The 25,411-nt window shown below is 44.5% G+C and overlaps 1 protein-coding gene and 1 pseudogene across 2 annotated transcripts in view; one reads left to right on the top strand and one right to left on the bottom strand.

The window, feature by feature from the left end:
* The window catches only part of FAXC (failed axon connections homolog, metaxin like GST domain containing), a 76,703-nt gene that overhangs the window by 8,391 nt on the left and 42,901 nt on the right, over positions 1-25,411 (bottom strand). For both annotated transcript variants that reach the window (XM_024759337.1, XM_024759336.1), the window contains one exon: positions 1,297-1,413. In XM_024759337.1, coding sequence (XP_024615105.1) covers positions 1,297-1,413 — 117 coding nt within the window. The remainder of the gene's footprint in view (positions 1-1,296; positions 1,414-25,411) is intronic.
* LOC112409319 (40S ribosomal protein S12 pseudogene) lies at positions 15,799-16,211 on the top strand (annotated as a pseudogene).

The raw sequence follows: 25,411 nt of genomic DNA, 5'->3' as shown, positions 1-25,411 counted from the left end.
ACATGACTGCTCACCTGCCTCAGTTTCTTGTATGACTCTCTCTTGCTTGGTTCCATGCATCCATCCATCCATCCATCCATCCATCCATCCGACGTTAATTAAGAGTACTCTATATGTTATTCACTGGTGATCTCATGTCTCTCAGCTGGGGTATAAAAATCCTGACTAACTCTTGTCAATCCCCTTCCCCAAATCGAAATATGGAACCTTGATGCCCACATTCCTAGGCCCCGGGCACTTGCTTAGGTACTGTTTAAAACCAGAGACACTCAAAACGGTTCCCATTCATCAAGGCAGAGGAAGCCTCTCCCAGAGGCCCCAGCTGCCATGTATATCCCACCACCCCACTCCAATGCACACGCACGCACGCACGCACACACACACATACACACATGAAGATCTGGTCCCTTGACATCAACCCAGGTTGAGCCGACTTTCCCTGCCCCACTGCCAATTTTACTCCTGGCAACCACCCCCATCCCTACCCCACACATATGTGCATCCTCTAGCTCCGGTCCCACTCATCCCACTTCGACCCCTCCAGTTTAGAATTGTAATTCTCATGGGCCTTACATCAAGATCACACAACAAAGATACCATTTCTTTGGTCAAAATGCATGTATAATAGTGTCAATAATAACACCTCACATAGCACTAGACTTACAAAGTATTTGTTGACACTTTCCCCATTTTCCCACTATCTTGAACTTTCCAGCTCTACTACTCTCAGCGTATGATCTACAGACACCCCGCTGGAATAGGAGAAGGAGTGCTTTGAACTCAAATGACGCAGAATCATATGTACCTATACGCACGTGTGAAATATCTGAGACTAGTTCAGATTCAAAAGGAGCATGTGAGATGGGCAGTGAGCTCACCAGCCCCAGCCAGTGCTGGATAAACCAGAAACTGGTGAGCCACCACAGTCCAAAGGAAAGTAAGGGAGACCAACAAAACAAGGGCACTAGGGGGGATGCAAGCCCTGTTTCAGTGACAAGTATTAAGTCCACTACGTAAGGAGCTGGAAGAAGAGCCCTGGTGTAGAACACGGCAGGATTTGTGTCAGCTTTGCAAAGAACATGGTCTGAGCGAGATGGCAGGTGAGAAGCCGGGTCTCTCCTCGGCCTCCACATGTCCTGAGCACAGGAAACCGACCCTGGCCCCAGACACCACGGCCTGGCGCCTCCATAAAGCACAGCCAAGCTCAGGGGCATTGGCCTAGAATTCTCCATTGTGCTGCTCCCACCCTCCACCCCCCGGCAACTCCCCAAACCTGAAGAGCTTTGTAGGGCTTGCCTTTTATCAGCCGCTCAGGTCTCGTCCCGGGTAAGGTCCACATTGCCTGTGCCAAGTGTCCAAAGACGGTGGCGTCTAGAGTGGAAAGCTTGGGCCCCATGATGTACTTCTTATCACCTGCAGCAGACGGAGCAGAGAGAGGTCACTGGGCCAGCCCTCACCATCCCACTACGTCGCAACAGCATTCAGCACGCACCCATTATATGCCCGTTTAAATGTGCATCAAAAGCTTTGCAAAACCAGGGCTTCCCTGGTGGCGCAGTGGATGGGAGTCCGCCTGCCGATGCGGGGGCCGCGGGTTCGTGCCCCGGTCCGGGGGGATCCCGCATGCCGCGGGGCAGCTGGGCCCCTGAGCCATGGCCGCTGGGCCTGCGCGTCCAGAGCCTGTGCTCCGCGGCGGGAGGGGCCGCAGCAGTGAGAGGCCCAAGTACCGCAAAAAAAAAAAGAAAAAAAAAAAGCTTTGCAAAACCAAATGCACGTACCCCCTTTGACTTATAACTAGAAACAAAAGTAAAGCAAATTAAACAATTCTGTGATATATCAACCCATACAACAGCAAAGCAGGGAAGTAACTGGAAACATATCAAGATACGTGGACGAGAGAGGGGGTTCCTGGGAAAAAGAGAGAATTGATCACCCCCAGACCTCCAGAGGCACCTCCTTGTCTCCAACTCTAGCCATTAAACTTTGAGGTGCTTGAGGACACCTGGAAGTTTGCTTAAACCATCTCTAGTAACCCCAGCCAAGCACACCCAGCCTCAGCACTTACTTTATTAAATTAATTCATTTCCTCGGGAAAAACAAGAAGCCTAAGCTACTTAGGAAGTTTGGAGGCAAGGCTTTCCATGATGTCTCCATGGTCTTGGCAAAGTTCTCGCCACTGAGCACCAGCAGGAAACAAACATAAAGAGAAGCTTTAAAATTGCAGAGACCCAGCCCTGGGATCAGGCTCCCATACAGGGATGACTCACATTGCCGCTCCCAGCTCTCCTTTTCTACCACGGCTGACCTAGTTCAGGCCTTATCACATCTTACCTACTACAATTGCCCCAGGTTGTCTCCAGGCCACTGTGTTGCAGGATAAAGAGGCAGCCCAGGTGGAAACGGATCCATCCTACTTCACATCCTGCCACACTGTTATTCACTACGGAAAGCCTGGTCATTAACTAACCTCGCAAAGCTTCAGCTTTCATATCTGGAAAGTGGGGATGATATTAAGGGTATTTCTTAGGGCTACTGTGAGGATTAAATGACATAACACATCTAAAGCGCTTAGCGCCGTATCTGGTTAACTCATCAAACACCAGCACTCATGAGGAGAGACCCTCTGTTTCTCTGGTCCATTCCATATCCCACCCATACTTAAATCTCTAAGACGCTCTTTTCACTGTGGCACTCCCTTTCACAAAGACCTTCAGTGGTTTATGGGCGATGAAATACAGTCCAAACTCAACCTGGAATCCAAGGCTCATCACACTCTGTTCCCACCCATGTTCCAGCTTTGTCCCTCATCCTCCTTTACCCTAGCAGACCCAGAACAGCTCCACTCCCCAGCATACTTCGTGCTTCCCACGGCCACACCTCTGCCCCCCAAAACCCATATGTGCCCCCCACTTCTCTCCATCTGGTAGATTCTATCCATCTTTCCACCAGAAGCCTCCTTTCAAAGCCGTCTCAGGGCAATAGAAGCTTTCAGTTCAGACAGCCCTGTTTCAAATCTCACTTTTACACATATGACCCAGTTTCAGAGAGGAGAAAACAAGTTAAAGGAAAGCTACACTGGCTTCCTGGCCCCCCAGAATTTTGATTTCCTTAAAATGCTAAAAGGAAAGAGTCTAAGGGAAATGCCAGAGTAAACTGTGAATTCTGTTGTAGACTCCAAAGTCTTTGGGGGAGCAAGAGGAAAAAACGTACATGAGTTTATAAAAACTTAGGAAATCGGGCTTCCCTGGTGGCACAGTGGTTGAGAGTCCGCCTGCTGATGCAGGGGACACAGGTTCGTGCCCCGGTCCGGGAGGATGCCACATGCCGCGGAGCGGCTGGGCCCGTGAGCCATGGCCGCTGAGCCTGCGCGTCCGGAGCCCGCGCGTCCGGAGCCTGTGCTCCGTGGCGGGGGAGGCCACAACAGTGAGAGGCCCCCGTGTCGCAAAAAAATAAACTTAGGAAACCTAAAAATAGAGCACTTAAGACCTTGATAAAAGGGAAAAAATACTAAATATAATCATTTGGATGCATACATCAACTAACGCATGTAGTGTTCAGCCCAAATTTGCCACTTGGCTCAGAATGTTAAAACTGGAAGGATACTGAGTCAGTAACAGAACCAGACTAAAAGTGCTGGCACCCGGGCCTCCTGACTCCCAGCCTGATGCTCTCTGCTCTGTACAATATGCCATGAGGGGAACCACCTCAGGGATAAAGACCCTCCATGCAACAGCAAGAGGGTTGAGCTGTGGACGTTTACAAAAGGATTCTTTAGTCAGGAGGGAACACAGAAAACAGAAGGAAAAAAAGAACAAAAGTCTAAGGGTTTTTAAAGGAACTTGCCAAAAAAAGGATAGAATTTAGCCTTCATGGTAGATACACAATTATATGTACATATACACACAAGACAGTTATAAATTTAAAGAATATAAAATACCCTCTGTTACTAAGAAATCCTCCGGTCTTTCTGTATACCCTTCAAGCAGCTTCTGCTAAGATTAACATCTTAGGTAATCACACTACGTTTACCAAAACTAAAAACTTAACATCAATATAATACAATTAACTGCACTATAGGCTTCATTCAAATTTTATTAGTTTTTCAACTAGTATCCTTTTCTGTTCCAGGGTACCAGCTAGGATCCCACACTGCATTTAGTTATCAGCTTGCCTTAGTCTCCTCTAATGTCCTCAGGCTTGCCTTGTCTTTCATAGCCTTGACACCTTTATTAAAGAATACTGGTCAGTTATTTTGTAAAATTTTCACCAACTTGGGTTTGTCTAAGGTGGCTAATAATTAGAGTAGTCATGATTTTTATGAACCCTTCTGTGATGGTTATTTTATGTGCCAACCTGACTGGACTACGGGTGCTAAGTTATGTGGTCAAAGATTATTCTGGGTGTTTCTATGAGGGTGTTTTGGATGAGATTAACATTTAAGTGGTAGAGTGAGTAAAGCAGAATGCTCTCCCTAATGTGGGTGGGCCTCGTCCCATTAGATGAAGGCCTTATTGGACAACAGGGCTGACTCTCCCCGGAGTAAGAGAGAATTCCTCCTGCCTGACTGCCTCTGCACTGGGACATGGGTTTTTTCTTGCCTTCAGACTTAAATGGAAACATTGGCTCTTTCTTGGTCTTAAGCCAGTTCATACTGGAACTACACCATCAGCCCTCCCAGGTCTCCACCCTGCCAACCCACCCTGAAGATCTTGGGACTTGTCAGCCTCCATAGTTGTATGAGTCAATATAACTTTATTACAGAAGAGAAATAGACATGGATAGATCTAGATATCTATATCTGGATCTCCTATTGGCTTGTTTCTCTGGAGAACCCTAATACCCCTTCTCGGGGCATCATATCAGGGGGTCCACAATGTCCATATGCCATATCACTGAGGGATGTTAACCTTGACCATGCGGTGAAGGTGGTGTCTATAAGGTTTCTTCACTGTAATGTCACTATTTTTCCTTTTGCAATTAATAGCCTTGGGAGAGAAACTTTGAGACTGTATAAATATCCTGTTTCTCCTCAAACTTTGGCCCACTAATTTTAGCATCCATCAGTAGATGTCATCTGAAACAATTATTACTGTGGTGTTTGCCTAATCAGGATTTTCTATTTCTCTCAATCCTTCTACATGTATTGATCCAAATACTACTGCTCCCTTCATCCCCCATTTACCGACATATTCCATTATTTATTTAAGTGTGCACTTGTCGATATATATTTTATTCTATGGCCTATAATCCAGTATTCTCATTATTCTTTTTGCTGTTCAAATTGTTCTGGATTTGGCCTTTTGAGCTTGGCAGGAAGTATTTTTAAGAGGGAGACTGAATTTAGATTAGACTCTGCTTAGAGATGAAGAGGACAAGCCCAAGTCTCAAGTCTGCAGCACGCCCAGGCTTCACCAAGTGAGCCCATTTTTCATTAGTGGAGGGTGTTAGCAAAAACAAAACATTACGGGCACTTCTGAAGGGCACTGAAGGAGCAGGCTTGGGTGACGAGGCAACTCAAGCCTCATTTTCAGTAGGTAAACCACCCCCCCAGTTTCTGTAGAGATGGACAGAAGGAGCTGAGGGATATCTGAGCACCTGTAACTCCCTGCCAGCCCCCAGATTTGGTGTGTGGACCGTGAACCATTGGTGAGAGCAAATAAAGATTGAAAATATCAGAAACACTGGGAGGTGAGGGACCCAGGGTACATGGGACTCCCTAAGGGATGAGGAGAGGACAAATAGAGAGCAACATGGATCTTAAAAGTCCCACCAGAGGGAGGGACCGCAAAACAGAGCAAATGAGGAAGCACTCCTGGTCTAGGCTGTTTGCCTCCTGTCTGCCTCTCAGCCTCTTCCTCGGGGAGGATGCATGAGAGCTGCCAGCAGATAGGTCTCTCCAGGCCCTGGCAGGACAAGACAAGGTCTACCTCATGTGAGAGCTCTACTTCAGTCAAATATGCCAGGAGCTCATCCCATCACCATCCTTCATCCCATTCTTCCTGTCTCAAATAACCTCCACTTGTCTAACCCAACCCTTCCCTTATGACTCAGATCAAGTTCTCCCTCCTCCAGTCCAGGAAGGCTACCTGCACTGTCCACTCCCCTAGCACCTCTCATTGCCCACTCCCCTGCCAAACCCCAGAGGGACAACTGCTTAGAGCAGGGCTGCTCAAAGGATAGCCTGATGCCAGCATCAGCATCACACATGCTCAGGTCCCATCTACTGAATCAGAATGACTGGGAGTGAGACTGGGAGAAAATCTGTGTTTCAACAAGCTTCCAGGTCAGTGTTTCTTAAACTTTAGAGGCATAAAAATTCCCTGGAGAGCCTGCAGTTCTTAGACCACACTTTGAATAGAGCTGTTCCAGATGATTCTTACGCACGCTAAAGTTTGAGAACCACTGGTCCAGACTAGAGTATGTCAGTGGTCTTAAACTCGAGCATGCATCAGCAACACCTAGAGGGCTTTTTAAAACTACTGATTTATCCCCCATGCATCCCCAAGCCAAGAGTTTCTGATTCAGTAGGTACGGAGTGGCACCCAAGGATCTGCCTTTCTAACAAGATCTCAGGTAATGCTGATGCTGCTGAGGGACGACACTTTAAGAACCACTGGTCTAGATCACTCGTTAGGAATTCACACGTCATCTCACAGTCTTATTTATGTGTGTGTCCTATCTCCTCAAGTAGTTTTTAATCTCCTTGAGGGCAGGTAACCCTCTGCTTTACTTTTCTGTCCATCTGGTACCTATCACAGTAGAAATCATCAGTCAAGGTGTTGATAGCCTGAAGTATGTTTGATCTGTCTTTTGTTAGATTAGAGAACTATTATAAGGATTGGAAAATGTAATAATGTGAAAGCATTTTGCAAACTAGAAGGTGCTATGCTAACATAAGGAATTATTTTACGCTCGTCGACAATAATAGAACAAGTACTACAGCTGTGGGCAGAACAGTCTAACCTCCCACGCGGTGAAGAAATCCCTTCTCCCATTTCCCTACCAGATAGTCCCCAACTGCAGCCCCTCTAGGGACTTCTCCCTCATTTCCTGGGCAAGGCAGGCAATTCTCTGGTTAGATAGTTCCTTACACTGAGACAAAATATGTCCCCTTGGTACATCTACCATTGATCCCAGTTCTTTCCTCTGGAATCACACAAAGAATTTACGGCCATATTTATTTTGCACAACACCCTAGGAAAGTAAGTCTCCACTAAAATACTTCTAAGTAAAAACCGATGACTTGTGTTCACATATATCACTATGGGATAGTGGGCAGGATGTTTGTTTCAGAGCACTGGAAGTAGCTATAGAAATGAACCTCTGAATTATATCCACTTATTCCCTTACTAATTCTGCTCCCGGCTTTTACTGGCCACTATCAGCTCCATTCCTGCCATTTAGCTAAATTTCCAAATGCTATAAGTGGCAGAAGATAAAAGACTGGCTGTGGAGAGAATATCGTTCTAGAGAGAAATTAAAGATGAATAGTCAAAAGATTTTCAAGCACTCATTTTTCTATTAATCTAAGAATTAAGAGTAATTACGAGTTTCACCTACTTAGCGTTCCCTATACTTGAGCACTGATGGGTTTATAAGCAGATAACTCCAGTGAAGTCAATGTTGATATCATTCCTATTTCTAATTGTCCCTCTCTCAACCTTTAATTAACTGGGACTTAAAGAACACTTGAGAGACAAAGACTTTGAGTGCTTTCCCCAAGGATAGCACAGGTCACAGTAATCTTACCAGCCAACCTTCAAAGAACACATCCTTGAAGCTCTTTTTCCTGCATGTGACTCTCCCAGAGGGCAAAGCTGAAGGAAATCTATGCTCTAGTCTCTCTTACACTCCTGGTCAGACCTCTCTTTGTCAGAAATCATATGGCAGGCCACTTCCTTTAAAGAGCTCTTGTTCATATTCCCAGCATACTCTAAAATCACTGAATATGTGATTCTTTCAACTATGAGGGGGGTGGTGCTATCTTATATATGAGGTTATTAATGGTCCTTATGAGTAAATATCAGAATTAAAACCATTAACTTTGACAACTTTCTGACATTTACTAGTTGCACCAACTGGCTCACACTCTGGAAAAAAATAAAGGTGGGGGGGGGATACCAGAAGGAGCCCCTAAATTTAATCCCTCTTCAGATTTCATTCTGGAAGGCAACTAGATACTCCTCCAATCTTCTACAAAATTCTCTAGAAGAACATACAAGAAAATTTTTTCCAGAGAGTATGAACTATCTTGACCCCTTCCCCAATGACCACCAATACCAATAATCTCACCTCTTCCTCCCAATCTTCTCTTTGTTGATGTCCCAGCTCTTAAAATTCCCTATGGATGAGACAAGGATGAACATTCACTCCCCACTATAAGGATGGGATTGCACTTGCTCTTCTGTACTTCAGTCCTCCTATTAAGGTTTCTGAGCACCTTCTGAACTCCATGCACTCAAGGCATTCCTGCACATATACTGTAACTTTAGGAAATTTGGATAAAGGATTTGTACCAGTTGTGGAAAAATTTCACACACAGGAAATCCAGTTTAGGAAAATATTTCTCAGGAGGAGGCAGACGCCTGCTCCAACTCACTTATTATTATAATTTAATAACATTAAACAGCAGCTTCTGGAAGTCTTCAAGAACCATAGCTAACATCTCTAATGATGACGCAGCGTTACTGACTCACTGATGATCGGCCTTCTTATTTATCTCTTTTCTTGAAGTTGCTGATATATTGCTGCTTTCGAATATGACTAGACATTCAACTGAAACAGTGAGATTTGAGGGGTATAAAAGTTCTATGGGTCTCCCCTGTTTCACTCTCCCAAGTACACCTTCTGAGGGTAAAGAATATAGAGCACCCAACTCAAACTACATCCCAAGAGAGGCTTTCCCCTTCATTTCATTTCTGCCCTGGCTATTCTGTATTTGGGTAATCAGAGGAACCAGCTGTTCTGTCTCTTTATTCAATAAAGACTATCTGGTAGCCCCTAAAAATGGTTTAATTAATGAAACAACACATCAGACTGAATTCAATGTCATGCTGAAATTTAAATTCAAATCCTTTTATAAGGAACTTATCCTTCTGTTAAGAAAGACGAATAGTAGCAGATTCTAATGGCAGGTTTTTTGTCTGGCCATCAGGGCCCTGCAAGCAGACTCCACATTTCTGGAGGATCTGTCATCATTTTATGGACTCCAGGTTTCACCTTAGCTGGAATCCAGGATCTTCAACCATTTTCAAAGATCTGAGCAATCACCAAAAACCGGTGCAAACCTTTAACCACCAGAACTGTTTAGCACCTGCCCAGAGTGGTGGACCTTACTCAGATTCACACAATAGGCATAGATCCCTTTGGATGAAACCAAACTGCTATTGACCTCATCTTTAAAAATGGGAATCTGGGGAATTCCCTGGTGGTCCAGTGGTTAGGACTCAGCGCTTTCACTGCCGGGCCCTGGGTTCGATCCCTGGTCTGAGAATGGCAAAAAAAAAAAAAAAAAAAATTGGGAATCTGATACCTTCTCAAATGATCTGCGCATGAGTATGCTGGATATCACATACAATTCTGTGTGATGCTTCTTTCCGAGTGTAGGACTGAGTCTTTAGCTCCTACTCTGTGGGAGGCCTTATTACTCCCCTACTGAACATTCTTGTCCATGTATCCTGACCATTAGATGGTTAAGAATGTCCCACATAACTCTCTCCTCATTGCACACTACTTTCTCAAAGATCATTGAATCCAGAGACAGAAACCTCCTGTGTGCCAAGCTCTACAATCTTGGAATAGATCCAGGTTTCTTCAGAGCCAAGACAAGAACACTGCTAAAATCAGAATGGGTAGTAATAATAGTCTCCTGAGAGACTAAAAGATAAGATTCTACTTCTAAAAGATGTAAAACCTTTTATCTATGCAACTTGAGGCAACTGAAAGTCGATGCCTGCCGCCCATCATAGCAGGATAAGCACTCTTCCCTCTTGACAACTTGGCTGTACCCTTCACAGCTCAGCAGCTGCTCAAAGAGGCGCCTACTAGGATTAATGGGATTGGAGCTATGTAGGTGTGTTTGTTATTGATAGCTGCATAATAAATTTCCTCAAAAATTTAGCAGCTTAAAAGGCCAAATTTTATTACCTCACAGTTTCTGTGAGTCAAGAATCCAGGCAGCTTTAGCTGGGTGCCTCTGGCTCAGGGTCTCTCACAGGCTGCAATGAAGATGTCAGCCAGGGATGCAACTAGAGACTATCATACTAAGTGAAGTAAGTCAGAAAGAGAAAGACAACTACCATATGATATCACTTATATGTGGAATCTAAAATACAGCACCAATGAACTCATCTATGAAACAGAAACAGACTCACACACATAGAGAACAGACTTGTGGTTGCCAAGGGGGAGGGGGGAGGGAGAGGGATAGACTGGGAGTTTGGGGTTAGTAGATGCAAACTATTACGTACAGAATGGATAAACAACAAGGTCCTACTATATAGTACAGGGAATTATATTTAATATCCTGGGATAAATTATAATGGAAAAGAATATAAAAAAAGAATTTGTATATGTGTATAACTGAGTCACTTTGCTGTACAGCAGAAATTAACACATTGTAAATAAACTATACTTCTATTTTTTTCTTTTTTTTTTTTTGCGGTACGCGGGCCTCTCACTGCTGTGGCCTCTCCCGTTGCGGAGCACAGGCTCCGGACACGCAGGCTCAGTGGCCATGGCTCACGGGCCTAGCTGCTCCGCGGCATATGGGATCTTCCCAGACCAGGGCACAAACCCGTGTCCCCTGCATCGGCAGGCGGACTCTCAACCACTAAGCCACCAGGGAAGCCCACTTCAATTTTTTTAAATTAAAAAAATAAAATAAAATCCCAAATATTAAAAAAAAAGATGTCAGCCAGGTTGCAGTTATCTCAAGCCTTGACTAGGGGAGGATGTTTCCAAACTCATTCACATGGTTAACAGGCCTCAGGTCCTTGCTGGCTCCTGGCCAGAGATGAGTTCCTTGCCACGTGGACCTCTCCATAGAGCAGCTCACAACCGTGCTGGCTTGCATCAGAGCAAGTGAAAGATCAAGAACAGGAGAGAGAGGATGCCCAAGACAGAAGCTACAATCTTTTTATAACCTAATCTTGGAAGGGACATCCCATTGCTTCTGCCATATTCTATTTCTTAGAAGCGAATCAATAAGTCCAGCCTACACTCAATGGGAGGGGATTGCCGAAGAGGATGAATCCCAGGAGGCAGGGATCACTGGGGGCCACCTTGGAGGCTGCTGACCACATGACGAAAATATCAGCGCTACATTCAAAAGTGTTTGGAGGTTAAATGTCATGATATCTGTAACTAATTTTAAAACACACCCACATCAAGAAAAAAAATAGTTGAGGCAAATATGACAAAATGTTAACAACTATTGAATAGAGGTGATGGTTATAAAGTTGTTCATTGGACTACTATTCTACTTTTCTGTGTGTTTGAAAATTTTCATAATGAAAAAACAAAACAAAAAAATACCTGATCTTGTTCACTGACAAGGGGCCAAGGGAAGAGACTGTATCGACTATGCTAAATCTCAAATGATAACATTTGGCAGAAACCCTCCCAATGTTTAAAAGGACAATCCTAAATCATCCTCATCTAATAGGTGAATGAACTCAGCTACCTAGGAGTTTATTTGGTACATGGATGCCCTGACAGTCTCATCAGAATGGTTCTCTTATGATTCTGTCTAGATTGTAAAATCAGTGAAGACAGAAATCATACTAGACGGTGAGCTCTACCTGGGTACTAAGACTGTATCCCCCGGTACCCACCAGTGCCCGGCGCCCAACAGGTGCTCAGTAAATATATTTTTCAGTGAATGCAGACCATTTTATAATACTTTGTTCTTAAATCTTTTAGAACAAAATTATCCCTCCCAATACTTGATGGCACAGAACTCTAGGATGTACCACTCTGAGGCTCAGCCAGGGCTTATATAGGTGCTTGAGCTAATAGTTTGTGAAGAACTACTGTGGCCCTGCCCCACACTGCTGGAGCTCACTGTTTCATGAAGGCAAGATGGCCTTCGAACCAGGCAGCACAAGCCAGGTCCTTAAGTTCTTTTTTCTTTTCTTTTTTTAATTAATTTTTTTTTCTTTTTTTTTTTTTGGCTGTGTTGGGTCTTTGTTGCTGTATGCGGGCTTTCTCTAGTTGTGGCAAGCAGGGGCTACTCTTTGTTGTGGTGCATGGGCTCCTCACTGTGGTGGCTTCTCTTGTTGCGGAGCACGGGCTCTAAGCACGCGGGCTTCAGTAGTTGTGGCACGCGGGCTCAGTAGTTGTGCAGGCCCTTAAGTTCTGACGAGAGATCCTCCAAAGGTGGACCGACCACCTGGTGTCTAATGCAAGAAATCTCTTCAATGAACAACATGGAAAAGCTAAACCGCTGGTAGTCACCAAAGACCCAAATGTAAAATAGCTGATTCAGGACTTGCCAAAGCTTGCCCTAAACCCACACACTTCCCCTCCCAAAAAATAACTTACATTGGAAAGTGGATCTATTGATAAGAGGTGCCTGGGCTATGGTTGTTGGGTAAGTTATCAAAATCTCTAGGCTCTCTAAGCTCCACCCCTATAATAAATATATCCAAATAAAAAATACAGGCACTGTTGGGCTTTCCGGGTAGTGCAGTGGTTGAGAGTCCGCCTGCCGATTCAGGGGATGCGGGTTTGTGCCCCGGTTCAGGAAGATCCCACATGCCACGGAGCGGCTGGGCCCGTGAGCCATGGCCGCTGGGCCTGCGCGTCCGGAGCAGTGAGAGGCCCGCGTACCGCAAAAAAAAAAAAAAAAATTACAGGCACTGTATTAAAGTAGGACCCCAAACAAATGCCTTTGGAGCTGCATTTCAACGTTAAACCTTGAGCTTTTATTAAGAAAAATTTTTTACAAATGTTTACATTCAAAAATACTGTCCTTAAGGAAATCCAATCTCCTTTCCGTGGAAGAATCTCTTCCTAGAATTCAGGACCATGAAAAAACTTGTCTCAGTGGAAGAACCTTTTCCTTTCCCTAGAAAATGAAGATGAAACTGCCCCCACACACCTCCCTTTTTATCTTGGTAGCCAAAAACCTCAAAGTTAAATTGTGCCCAATTCCAGGAATAAACTCATTCCAAGAACATAACTTTTTTCTAGTTGGTTTCTGAAATGTTTATATTAATGTTGAATATATTATAATGCTCTGTCTTATATAGGATTGCCTCAAATTCCTTTTGGAAGTTAGTATTCATTCAGCAAATAGTTACTGAGTGCCTAATATTTACCAGGCCTTCTCTTAGGTGCCAGGGGTGGAGGGAAGCCAGTCAAAATGATAACGTCCACAGGAAAGGTTGAGGGAAGGCTGGAGGTTGGGGGGTAGGGGAGCACAGCAGGAGCCCAGAAGAGTACAATATAGTACTTCCATGACTGAACTGTGCACAAAGTGAAACAGGAGAGAAGAGAACACCCAATGCAGGCAGCCCCATGGGGTTGGAGGAGGTTAGGGAGAACACTAAGAAAGTTTGTAATAGAAACAAGCTTTGAGAATCTGTCAAATTAAGCAAGGCAAGGGAAACAGCCTCTGTTTTGCAGGAAGCTGCAGAACACCACAGTGTGTTCAGGGACCCAAGGGTAATTTGGTTCATTAGGAATAAAGGTGCACATGGGGAAGAAGTAGGAAATATGGGCAGAGATGTGAAGAGAATTCAGCTTATGAAGAAAAGGAGTTTGGATTTTAGTCTAAGAGACCTGGGAGCCTAACAGTTCTGATTTACATTTTAGATTGACCACGCTAGTAGAATTCAAAAGCAGACCTGGAGGTTGGGACATCAGCTAAGAATCTGTGGCAAAATCCAGGCAACAGACATTGGGCGCTCCTCCTATGGCTGTGGGGCAGAAAGGAGCTAAGAGGTTAAGGTGTTCGGTGAGGTCCCAGCGAGCTTACTGAGCATCTGGCTCTACAGCCAGACTCCTGGGTCCAAGCCTGAGCCCACCCCGTCTCAGCCACGTGATCCTGTGAAGGTAGTTAACCACTGTGTACCGCAGTTTCCTCATTTACAAACCAGGCATGATAATACTAATGACAATGATAATCACAATAAGATGTTACTAATACTGCCTCATTTAATTCTCACCAAACCATATGAGGACAGGTATTGTTATTATATTACCATGAGGATATACATGCACACGCACATATATATGTACATATGGTATATACTGTACATAGTAGGTATTTTATATTACATAGTACACATATATCATATGTGTAATATATATGTATTATATTGTATGTTATATAATTAATATATAATACACGCTACATATTATTATGAAAGTACATATTACCACATGAGGGTATTATATATTGTACTACTATCTGCCTAAGCACACTGGAAATGCTCCACAAATGTCAGCTCTTATCAGTATTATTTTGACTATAGGCAAGACACAGCTCTGGGTGCTGGGATCCTGGGACTAACAGAACAGACAAGGTCACTGCTCTCATGGAGTTTACATCCCATGGAGAGATGATAAACAAATCAATCAATAAATAAGAAAGCATCAGCCAGTGATAAGTGCAATGCAGAGAATTAAAGTAAGGTGATGTGATAGAGGGTGACTGACAGCTGTGTTAGACTGGGTGGTCAGGGAAGGCCTCTCTGTGGAGCTGAAATTTACCCAGAGACATGAATGTCGAGAAGGATCTACCGATGCACAGATCTGGAGACCGGGAATTCCAGGCAAGGGAAACAGCTAAGACAAGTGCCCCAGGGTTAGCATAAGCTTGGTGTGTTTGTGAAGCGGAGAGAAGACAAGGATGGCTGGCCCACAGTGGGCAAGAGGTGAGGGTTAAGAAATAAGATTGGAAAGAAGGCAGGGCCCAGGCAGTCTAGGGCTTTGAAAGCCAGGTGGAAGACAACAGAGAAGGAGAAATCTAGAAGGACTTTTGGCACCCAGCTTGAATAACTGAATGGAGGATGGTGCCATTCACAGAGAGAGGCCACAGGAGGGGATGCTGGTTCGGTGGGAGGCTGAGGGGTTTTCTGTTTGGGGATGTGCTGAATCTCACGTGGTTGTGGGACGTCTAAGTGAAGATACAGAAAACAGCTGGATTCAGGAGATGAATAGAGGGTGGGGGGCTTGACTTCTGAGACCAATCAACATTTAAGGAACCTAAAAAGGGGAGCAGGGAAAAAGGGTCAGAGAGAGCCAATGAGTAAGATAAAGGCTAAAAAGTGTTCGGCAATGATTTCTGGGTCCTCCTAGACTACTTCCATTCAAATCCATGATAGCTGGGTGTTCCCAGACAAGTTTCCTCTTTGTGCCTAAGTTTCCCCACGGACAGGATCACTGTGAGTAGTAAATGACTTAATACATGGAAAGTATGCACCTGCATGTGTTAGAAGGTCACACACACACACACACACACACACCCCCAGCCAACAATCCCACGACACCTGAAACAGCAGGAGACTAATGCCTCCTCATCTCATGCCCGGAAATGGAGTTGAAGTGGAGGATGAAGCCTCCGGGGGAAGAGGAAGCCTGAATCCTCTGTACTTCAACACACCCAAGAAATGTCATTTCCATCAGCCTTACAGCAGGGAAGAGACTCCTCAAAGCCTCTCCTTCAGGTAAAAGTTTCCTACTTCTAAAAATCCAAAATTAAAAACTAAAATAAAGAAAAGTTTCTCTTTCCCTGCTGCCACCAAGCTGGCGGGTGTATTCCAGTTTCAGCTCCACCTGTAACCTACAGCCATGGCTGAGGAAGGCATTGATTTGCTGCTGGAAGGCGTAACGGATGTTAACAACACTTTACGGGAGGTACCGAAGACCACCCTCACCCACCGATGGCCTCGCACGTGGAATTCGGGAAGCTGCCAAAGCCTTAGACCAGCGCCAAGCCCATCGTTGTGTGCTCGCGTCCATCTTCGTGTGATGAGCCTGTGTGGGTCAAGCCGGTGGAGGCTGTTTGTACTGAACACCAAATCAACCTAATTCAAGTTGATGACAACAAGAAACTAGGGGAATGAGGGGGCCTCTGTAAAACTGACAAGAGAGGGAAGCTCCGTAAAGTGGTTGCTGCACTTGCGTGGTGGCCAAGGACTAAGGCAAAGAGTCTCAGTCAGGCCGAGGATGTCACTGAGAACTACTTCAAATGCAAGAAATGAACAAATAGGGCTTCCCTGGTGGCGCAGTCGTTGAGAGTCCGCCTGCCGATGCAGGGGACATGGGTTCGTGCCCCGGTCCGGGAGGATCCCACATGCCGCGGAGCAGCTGCCCCCGTGAGCCATGGCCGCTGAGCCTGCACGTCCTGAGACTGTGCTCCGCAGCGGGAGAGGCCACAACAGTGAGAGGCCCGCGTACCGCAAAAAAAAAAAAAAGAAATGAACAAATAAAAAAACTTGGCTCTTGAAAAATAATAATAATTAATAACTAAAAGGCCAAAAGAAAAATAAGTCTTTTAAGAAGGCAGGCAATAAGATCTGGCTTTAATAAGATCTGGCAATAAGGCAGGGTGTTATTTACCCTTTCAAGAGCGCTCTGCAGACAGGTGGGTTGGGGGCCAGGGGTCAGGATACAGTGGTTCATGATGTAAATGGGAGATAAGTGAAGAGAATGACTACTGGTTCATTTCATAAAAAGCTTCTGTGTGAAGGGAAGGCAAGAGACAGGACAGAAGTGGAGTGGTATTTTTTTTAACTTTTTTTAAATTGAAGTATAATTGATTTACAATGTTGTGTTAGTTTCAGGTGTACAGCAAAGTGATTCAGTTATATATATTCTTTTTCAGATTCTTTTCCCTTATAGGTTATTACAAAATAATGAGGTATGGAGTGGTATCTTTTTTAGACAGGGAAGACTTATATGGTAAGTAGAAGGAGGCTGTAAAGAAATAAGGGTTGAGGGAGATCAGCTCGGTGCTTTGTGACCGCCTGGAAGGGTGGGATAGGGAGGGTGGGAGGGAGGGAGACGCAAGAGGGAAGACATATGGGAACATATGTATATGTATAACTGATTCACTTTGTTATAAAGCAGAAACTAACACACCATTGTAAAGCAATTATACTCCAATAAAGATGTAAAAAAAATTAAAAATAAAACGTATTATTAAAAAAAAAAGAAAGAAGGGTTGAAAGAGGGAAGAGATAACTTGAGGGGAAGGGGTGGAGGGGATGGAACTGAGTGCAGCGAGGAGAGGGAGGCCTCCCAGCTGCCCGGAGCACTGCCAGATGCAGACCACGAGGGCTGGGCTGTGGGATGGAGGACCCTGGGGAGATAGCAGCTTCCCTGATGGATCTCAGGCTAGGCTGAGTGGGAGGGAAGTAAATTTGGGAAGGAGCAAATGAAATAATAGGGTGGGGGGAAGGGGAAGAAGGAAGAAGCCTGAGGTCTGGAGGCATCAATGCTCAAGTGTGGGAGTGAGGTGGGCTAAGATATGTTGATTGGTTCACCAAGGACCAAGCAACTGACTTAATGTACTAGGATACATCAAGTCACCATTTAATTATAATTCCTCCCGAGTTAGGCAGTCTAGTCAATGAATTTTGTCAAATTCAGTCAAATCAGCCCAAAAGAACACTGTTGGGACTCAGGGCAGGCCACTCAAAACATGTCACAGTGGCATATCGATTATTTTGAATTAAAGTCACTTAAGAAATGGCCAATGCAAGATGGACACTCTGACCCTCCTCCCTGTCTTCCTGAAAACAGGAAACCAATCTCCCATGTGGAAGGTGCACTCCCTGCCTCTGGAAGTAGAAGGACACCCTTACCACTCGGAGACAGGGAATTCAGGGCTGAGAAGCCTGTATAAACAAACCTCATTATGTCTTTAATTGACTACCCCAAGCCCAAACCCTGCTTAGATTCTTCACTAATTGAGCACCCAAAACCCAAGTTTCTCTGTCCTGTCAATTCCTCGCATATTGTTTCTTTGTCTAAAAAATATAAAAGCTCCCTTCCTTGCCACTTCTTAGGTACCATTTCTATCAGACCTGCATGTTCGCAAATGAAAATTTCTTTTTCTCCTGTAACTGTCTTGTGTGTTAGTCCAGCCACAAGAACTAGAGAGGAGTGGAAAGGGAAAGTTCCCCAATCCCACGACACAAATGCGGAGGGTTTCCATATCTGGCGACCCAGGAAAAGCACTGAGCCTTCTCATTCTGTGTTCATCCCTAACACATACATACCTACATAAGATTTCAGAATCTATTGTCTACATGGCACTATCTTGTGAATCTTTTTCCTTTTTTCTTTTATTTTAATCATTCAGGAATTGGAACCCTGAAAATTTAAACACAAAGTCACTTTTCTCAGGGAAGAAACAGCTGGAACACCCCCAGGATAAAGCAAAAAACAGACTGCTTCTGTCAGAATTGCATCAACCAATTTGTGTTGCTAAATAAGCCACAAAGATTTCCAAGAACTCAGCACTGATTAGCATTTCATTTTAATCTGCTAAAAGTCACTTCTTTTTGTTTTCGTGAATAATCAACATATTTTTACCAACTGAGATAGCAACAGTGAACCTGGAAAAGAAATGAGCCACAACTGCCTCTTCCCCATAACGATGCAAACACTTTATTTATTTATTTATTTTTGGCTGCACCGCAGGGCATGTGGGATCTTAGCTCCCAGACCAGGGATGGAACCCGTGCCCCCTGCCATGGAAGCGTGGAGCCATAACTACTGGACCGCCAGGGAAGTCCTGCAAACACTTTAGGATGAGCAGGGCTTGACCTCCCCCAATCCCTGGTTCTTTAAGATGGCCAGGCCCCCAGGCCTCCATTGCTCCCTCTTTCTGGAAGTCTGGAATGGATGGGATGCCTGAAGAGAAGAGCTGCTGCTCTCTGAGCATCTGATCTAATGGTCCTCTCCATTAGCAACTACAAGCAATTTAGAGTTACTGAATAATACGTAAGGATCTTTCAGAGTAGATCAGTTCACTTCAGTTAGCATCGGATTCCGAGATGAAGTTGTAAAAAGCTTAAGCACTCACGGGGACCCAATCAATACAGGTAAAAATAGAATTTATGGTTTCCAGGCCAAATTATTACTATTCTTGCAGGTGATTTTAACAAACCACCAATGCAAATATACAGAAGTTGTCCTGCAGCAAAAGAAACGCGTTGTCATTAGCTGCACAGCCCGAGACCGGTCCCCTCGTCTCTCTGACCCTCATTTGGCTTTCCCTTCTGTGAAATAACTATCTCTCAGGGGTGCTGTAAGACTACAACATCTTCAGGATGCTGTTAAAAACAGTGTCTAAAATTTATCTACACACACAAAAAACCCCTGCAGTCTGCGTAATAGGTTTGTGACACGGAAAGAAGGAAGGACTGGGCTAAGAACCATGAAGACAGACCCACCCAGGGTCACCCTAACCAAGACAGTTCCCTCATGTGGCCCCTTCCACGGCTCTTTACCCACCTGTCCTCCTTCCAGCACCCACACCAGCCCTATAGTAAATGACAAACATATTTTATATGTTTTATAACTTGGAAAACTGTCTCTGCTCTTCTCTCTAGAGAATGAATATAAAATCACCAAATCATTAGAACTGAAAGGACCCCCAAAGACCATTTCTACTTAAACATCGTACTGCCTGTAAAAAGACTCCTCAGCTATGCTGACAGTGGTTCTCACTCTCAGGGTATGACTGCAGAAAACGGCAGCTCTGACCACATCATAAGACAAGCCCTCCCAACTTTAGATGGGTCTGCTCTACAGTGCTGTCTTACCCTGAGTTGCAATCTGTTATTTCACCTCATACACACCCCAGTCCCCCTCTGTCCTCCTTTCCTCTGCCCAAACATGCCCATCACCTGCAACAACAGCTAAGTCACTACCCACTTTCAACACTTGAAAAGAGCTACTTTATGACCCTTATATCTGCACTTTTCCACATTATCCATGCCCAGTATATTCAAATTCCTCATAGGAAAATTTTTTGAGACTAACCACCTTCTTAACTACCCTTCTCTGAATACACCCGAGTTTGGCCACATTCCATTTAAAAGATGGCTCCCAGAACTGAAAATTGCATCCTTTGTTCAACAAACACTTGCTGAAAGCCTAACATGTGCCAGGCGTTTGTTCAGGCCCTAGAGGCAGAAACCAACCCACCAGGCCTGGTGTCCAGTCCAGCTGAGGAGACAGTCAAGCCTACCATGCAGAGAAGGTACAGGGAGTGCTCTGGGGAAGAAAGTACCAGGGGCCTGGGAGCATGGAACAGGTTTGCCTGACACACTCTGGGAGAAAGTTCCAGAAAGGCTTCCTTGAGGAAACAACTTTTTTTTTTTTTTGCGGTACGCGGGCCTCTCACTGCTGTGGCCTCTCCCGTTGCGGAGCACAGGCTCAGTGGCCATGGCCCACGGGCCCAGCCGCTCCGCGGCACGTGGATCCTCCCAGACCGGGGCATGAACCCGTGTCCCCTGCCTCAGCAGGCGGACTCTCAACCACTGCGCCACCAGGGAAGCCCCAGAAACAACTTTTAAGCCGAGACATTATGCTTTGTTTAAACAGGCTAGGTTTTTATTAGCACCTCTGGAAGCCCATCAGGCTGGTGACATACTGAGATAGAAGTCAACTAAAATCCTTAAATCTTTTTTCATATGCCTCTCCCCACCCTGTGCAACTCAATTTGGGGACCTAAGTACAGAATTTGACATTTATCCCTATTAGGTTTCTTCTTCTTAAGGTTGACAGCTTTGATTCCCGATTTTTCTGTCCAATTTTTAGCTATCCTTCCACGTGGAGTCATTCAAAAACCATTAAGCTTGTCTTTGAAGTTGTCAACAGGTCTTTGAGAAAAGTCAAGAGCAGTGTCCCTGGAGATTCAGGTGATATCAGTCCATTAATGGGTACTGTGGAGGTTACAGATACTCAACCAACCATGCACCCACCACCAATTAATCCAGGGGCTTTCAAACTTTTTTCTTTGGTAGGAGAAGTTCTCTACCAAACAAAATGAAAGAGATTCCCAATACATAAACAGATAACAGAGGAGCTGCTCTAGGTGAAGAAAGGGTGGAAAGATCCAGCCATCAAGGGCTCGCTCTCCCCACCCCCCAACCAGACCTCTCAAGAAACCTTGGTGGCACCATATGCATCCACGAAGCCCCCTGTAAAAACCAGCCATCTTGCACAAGCGTATCATGAGAGACAGTCTCCAGTGATTTGAAGAAATCAAGGGATCGTCTATCCAGTTAGTAGGTCCAGCAAGTCACGAAAACACAGTACAGTTGATCCTTGAACAACATTGAGTTTTAACTGCTGCAGGTCCACTTATACGCGGATTTTTTTCAATAAATACACTATATACATACGTGATCCGAGGTTGGTTGAATTCAATGACGTGGAACCCGCAGATACAAAGGGCCAACTATGGGACTTGAGCATCTGAGCATTTTGGTATCAGCGGCAGGTCCTGGAACCAATTCCCAGTGGATACCGAGGGATGACTACAGTCCTTTTTGGTATGATTTATTCACAATGAACCAATAATAGTCCTTCAAGAAAACCAGCCATCTATTCAATAATTCATCCTAGTGTTTTATTTAATTATGAGAATCTACTTTCTCCATCCCCTTTTGGAAACAGGGATGATTTCCTATCTCCATCTTCTGACATTTTTCCTGGCCTCCTCATTTCTGAAAGATTACAATCAGAGTTCCAAGATCACATGGGAAATTCTTCACATACAAGGATATTGTTTGAGCCTAGAAACGTGAGCTCTGCTATATTATAAGCTTCCTAAAAGTAAACACCATTTTTATTTGTCTTTGTTTCCCAAGAGTCTAGCATAGCACCCAGTGCATAACTGATACAAAAATAATGTTCAAATAGTTTGCTTGTTAGTCTTTAGTTGTTAAAAAATACTGAAATGCTCTCTTTTGACCTTCTCACCTAGTTTAGATTTCAATTCAACATTCTATATAGAAGCAAATTATGAGTTGAGTGTTAAGACTTCATCCTTGCTGTCACTTAACTTCATATCCTTAAAAAAACTTTAAATGTCCTGAGCTCTCTTACAAACCACAAACCTCAATCTCCTGACATTACAGCTTTCTGCTCAGCTCTATAGAGCACCCTTGGCAGTAATAATAATTTCTTTGGGTATGCCTGTGACCAAAGAGAACTGATGAAATGCATCACTCTTTCTAAAGAGAAAAATGCAAATTACTCACAAACGGTCCACAAGTGGGCACCTAAGGATATACCAATCTTTATGTGCTCTGCCATGGTTAAACCTTGAGCTGCCCTAAAAGAAGGGAAAGTTGACAATATAAGGGGGGCAGAGGAGGGTGGGGAAAGAGAGAGTTGTGAGTGCCTAGTAACTTGTTTCCTGTTGCCATCTCAAACAAAAACCGAGCACTCTGGACAAAAAAAAAAAAAAAAAAAAAATTTTTTTAAAAAAAAAAAAAAAAAAAAAAAAAATTCATACTATTAATAACCATAAGATTTCAATGTTTCAGTATTATAATCTTCTTTATAGATAAAAATCTTTGTAATATTTTTCTTAGGAAAAACCCCAACAGGCTTAATTATTTAGTAAATAGTCGTACCTCGGGGTATCGGTTCCAGGACTCCCGCAGATATCAAAATCGGCGGATGCTCAAGTCCATTACTCAACGCTCCACATCCGCAGGTTCCGCATCCGCAGATTCAGCCAATCTCGGATCCTAAACACAGTACAGGAGCCACGCTTGGTTGAATTGCAGATGCGGAACCCAGGCGGATAAAGACAGCCGGCTGTATTGATAAATATGTACAATTTTATGACTTCTGAAACTGTGAAACTCAACTTCAGAAAGTATTAGTTTTTTTGTTTTTTGGTTTTTTTTGCGGTACACGGGCCTCTCACTGTTGTGGCCTCTCCCGTTGCGGAGCACAGGCTCCGGACGCGCAGGCTCAGCGGCCATGGCTCACGGGCCCAGCTGCTCCGCGGCATGTGGGATCTTCCCGGACCGGGGCACGAACCCGTGTCCCCTGCATCGGCAGGCGGACTCCCAACCGCTGCGCCACCAGGGAAGCCCGAAGTATTAGTTTTTATTCCTACCAACAGAGGTCAGTGCCTCTTCCACACCCCTGCAGCTACTTCACACTATTAAAAAAAAAAACAAACAAACAAAACTTTGCCAGTTTGATTGACAGAGTGGTGCCTGATTTTTAACTTGCACTGCTTTGATTACTAAAGAAATGGAACACTTTTCATGTGTTTATTATTTGTATTATTTTTGCAAATTACCTTTTTATGTCTTTTGCCCAATTTTCCCTTTCAGGCACTCACTTTTCTTACTGACTTGCAGAAGTTCTTCACAAGTTCAGTAATATTGCTTTGTCACATGTCACAAACATTTTCCAACTTACCATTTCAATTTTAACTTTATTTATGGTGATGTTTGCTTTCTTTTTCTCACGTAATCCACCAATCCAACCTTTCTTTTTATAGTTTCTCCCTTTGGTGACATTATTAGAAAAATATTCCCAAGTTAACATTATATAAATGTTTCCCGTATTTTATCCTGGCATCTTTACAGTTTTATTTTTTTCACTGAAGTGCTTAATCCATTTGGAATTTATTCAGGTATATGACAAAGTCTGGATTGTACTTAGGTTGTCCCAGATGGTTAGCCAGCTGTCCCAACACCATTTCACTGAATTAATTTATCTTTTCTCCACCGATTCAAAAGGCTGCCATTTTCATATACTTCCTCTCCACTCATGCACCTGTCTCCCAGGATCTCAAACTCGGCATATCCACAACTGAAATTCGTGATCGCCCCCTTCTCTCCAGTGATCCCCAGCTCTGGGAATGGCTACTTTGCTTATTACTCAATTTTCGTGTTGAGAACTTGGTTATTCCTCACCCCTGCCCTCTCCATCACCACCTCCCACCTCCCCACACACATTTAAAATCACTAAATTTTATGCCCAACTCTATGGCCATGGTCGTAGTCCAAACGCCATCTTACCTTTCCTGGACTGCACCAGCGTCCTCACTGGGCCCCGAATCCACCCTTGGCCCCTCCAGCGGGTTACACATAAATAAGGTCCCGCCTCTTCCCTACTTTCAACCTCCTATGGCTTTCACTGCTCTTCGAACAAAGCCTGCGTTCTTTACGTGACGTGGAAGGCCTGTATGATCTAGCCCCTGCCTACCTCCACCTCATGCCACACCTCTGCTCTCACACAGTTTCCAGATACACTGGCCATCTTTTCATTCCTTGAAGGCTCCCAGCTGCTCTTCCACTCAGAGCCTTCACGGGCGAAGTTCCTTCCACGTTCCACGCTCATCTCCTCCCTGCCGCATCCAATTCCTCTTCCCCACACACATGCCTGCCTAACCCCCGTTTATCTTCAGAGCCCAGCTTAAATGTCACCCCCTCAAAGTATTCTTGACCATGTCAGTTTCCCCTGCAAAAAATGCCCTCATTGCACCTGGTACTCCTCCAGGGTGGCACTTCTCACAAGTGTTGCTATTATAAATATTACAAGATCTCCCTCAGGTGGCAGTTCTAGTAGCCAGGGCTGTCCCCAACTTGCTCACAGCCCCTCTCAAAGAGCTGAATGCATGTGTGCCCATACAGTCAGACTCATACAGTCCTAAGTCAAAGGCATTATCTTTCAGTCTGCATTCTAATTACTACAAGTATACTCTCCCTCCTAAGGTCTCTAGCCATGGCTGAAAAGAACATTCTTTGATAGGAAATTGCAGTTTCCACCTAGAGAGCCCAGCACTATTTCTGGGCTCAAACAATGAATGCTCTTAAAAGCATTCACAAATTTCAATTTTTTACTCAGAAAGTACTCTCAGATCCACAGATCCTGGACTGCCACATTGGCTACCTGCTAAACGTGTCCTGACATTCATTCATTCTTTCCTTCATTCATCCAGCAGTTATTTATTGCCCACCAACAGTGCCCAGCTGAGCCTCATAACTGAAACTGTACCTTTATTATTCTCCCCCATATAAGTATGTCTCCCAAATCAACTCTAGCTGCTAATTATTCATTTGCTTTTCCCATGACATAAGTGCTATGTCACCATGCAGGGTCTATAAAAGTCCAGTCAAAAGCAAACAAACATTAGAGTTCAGTCCTCTGTGCTGCTTCGTCACAATCAGGTAAATGGACAGCTTCTTTAAGACCCCTTTGTAACAGTCTGAACTATCAATACCACCGACACCCCCATCCTGCGGCCTGTTTCCCCAGCCTGAGCCTGAGGGTGAGTTAGAGACAAGAGAAGAAATTCAGATCCAGCCTCAACCCACCCCCAACGCCCACACACAATGAGCTGCCACCTCAACTTTCCTTAATAACCCTTAGTTCCGGTCCACCTGACAAAAGCTGCTTTCCAAAAGCA

This window comes from Neophocaena asiaeorientalis, unplaced genomic scaffold (genome assembly GCF_003031525.2).
Source record: "Neophocaena asiaeorientalis asiaeorientalis breed wild unplaced genomic scaffold, Neophocaena_asiaeorientalis_V1.1 scaffold505, whole genome shotgun sequence".
Taxonomy (NCBI): domain Eukaryota; kingdom Metazoa; phylum Chordata; class Mammalia; order Artiodactyla; family Phocoenidae; genus Neophocaena; species Neophocaena asiaeorientalis.
This window is presented reverse-complemented; position numbering and strand designations above follow the sequence as displayed.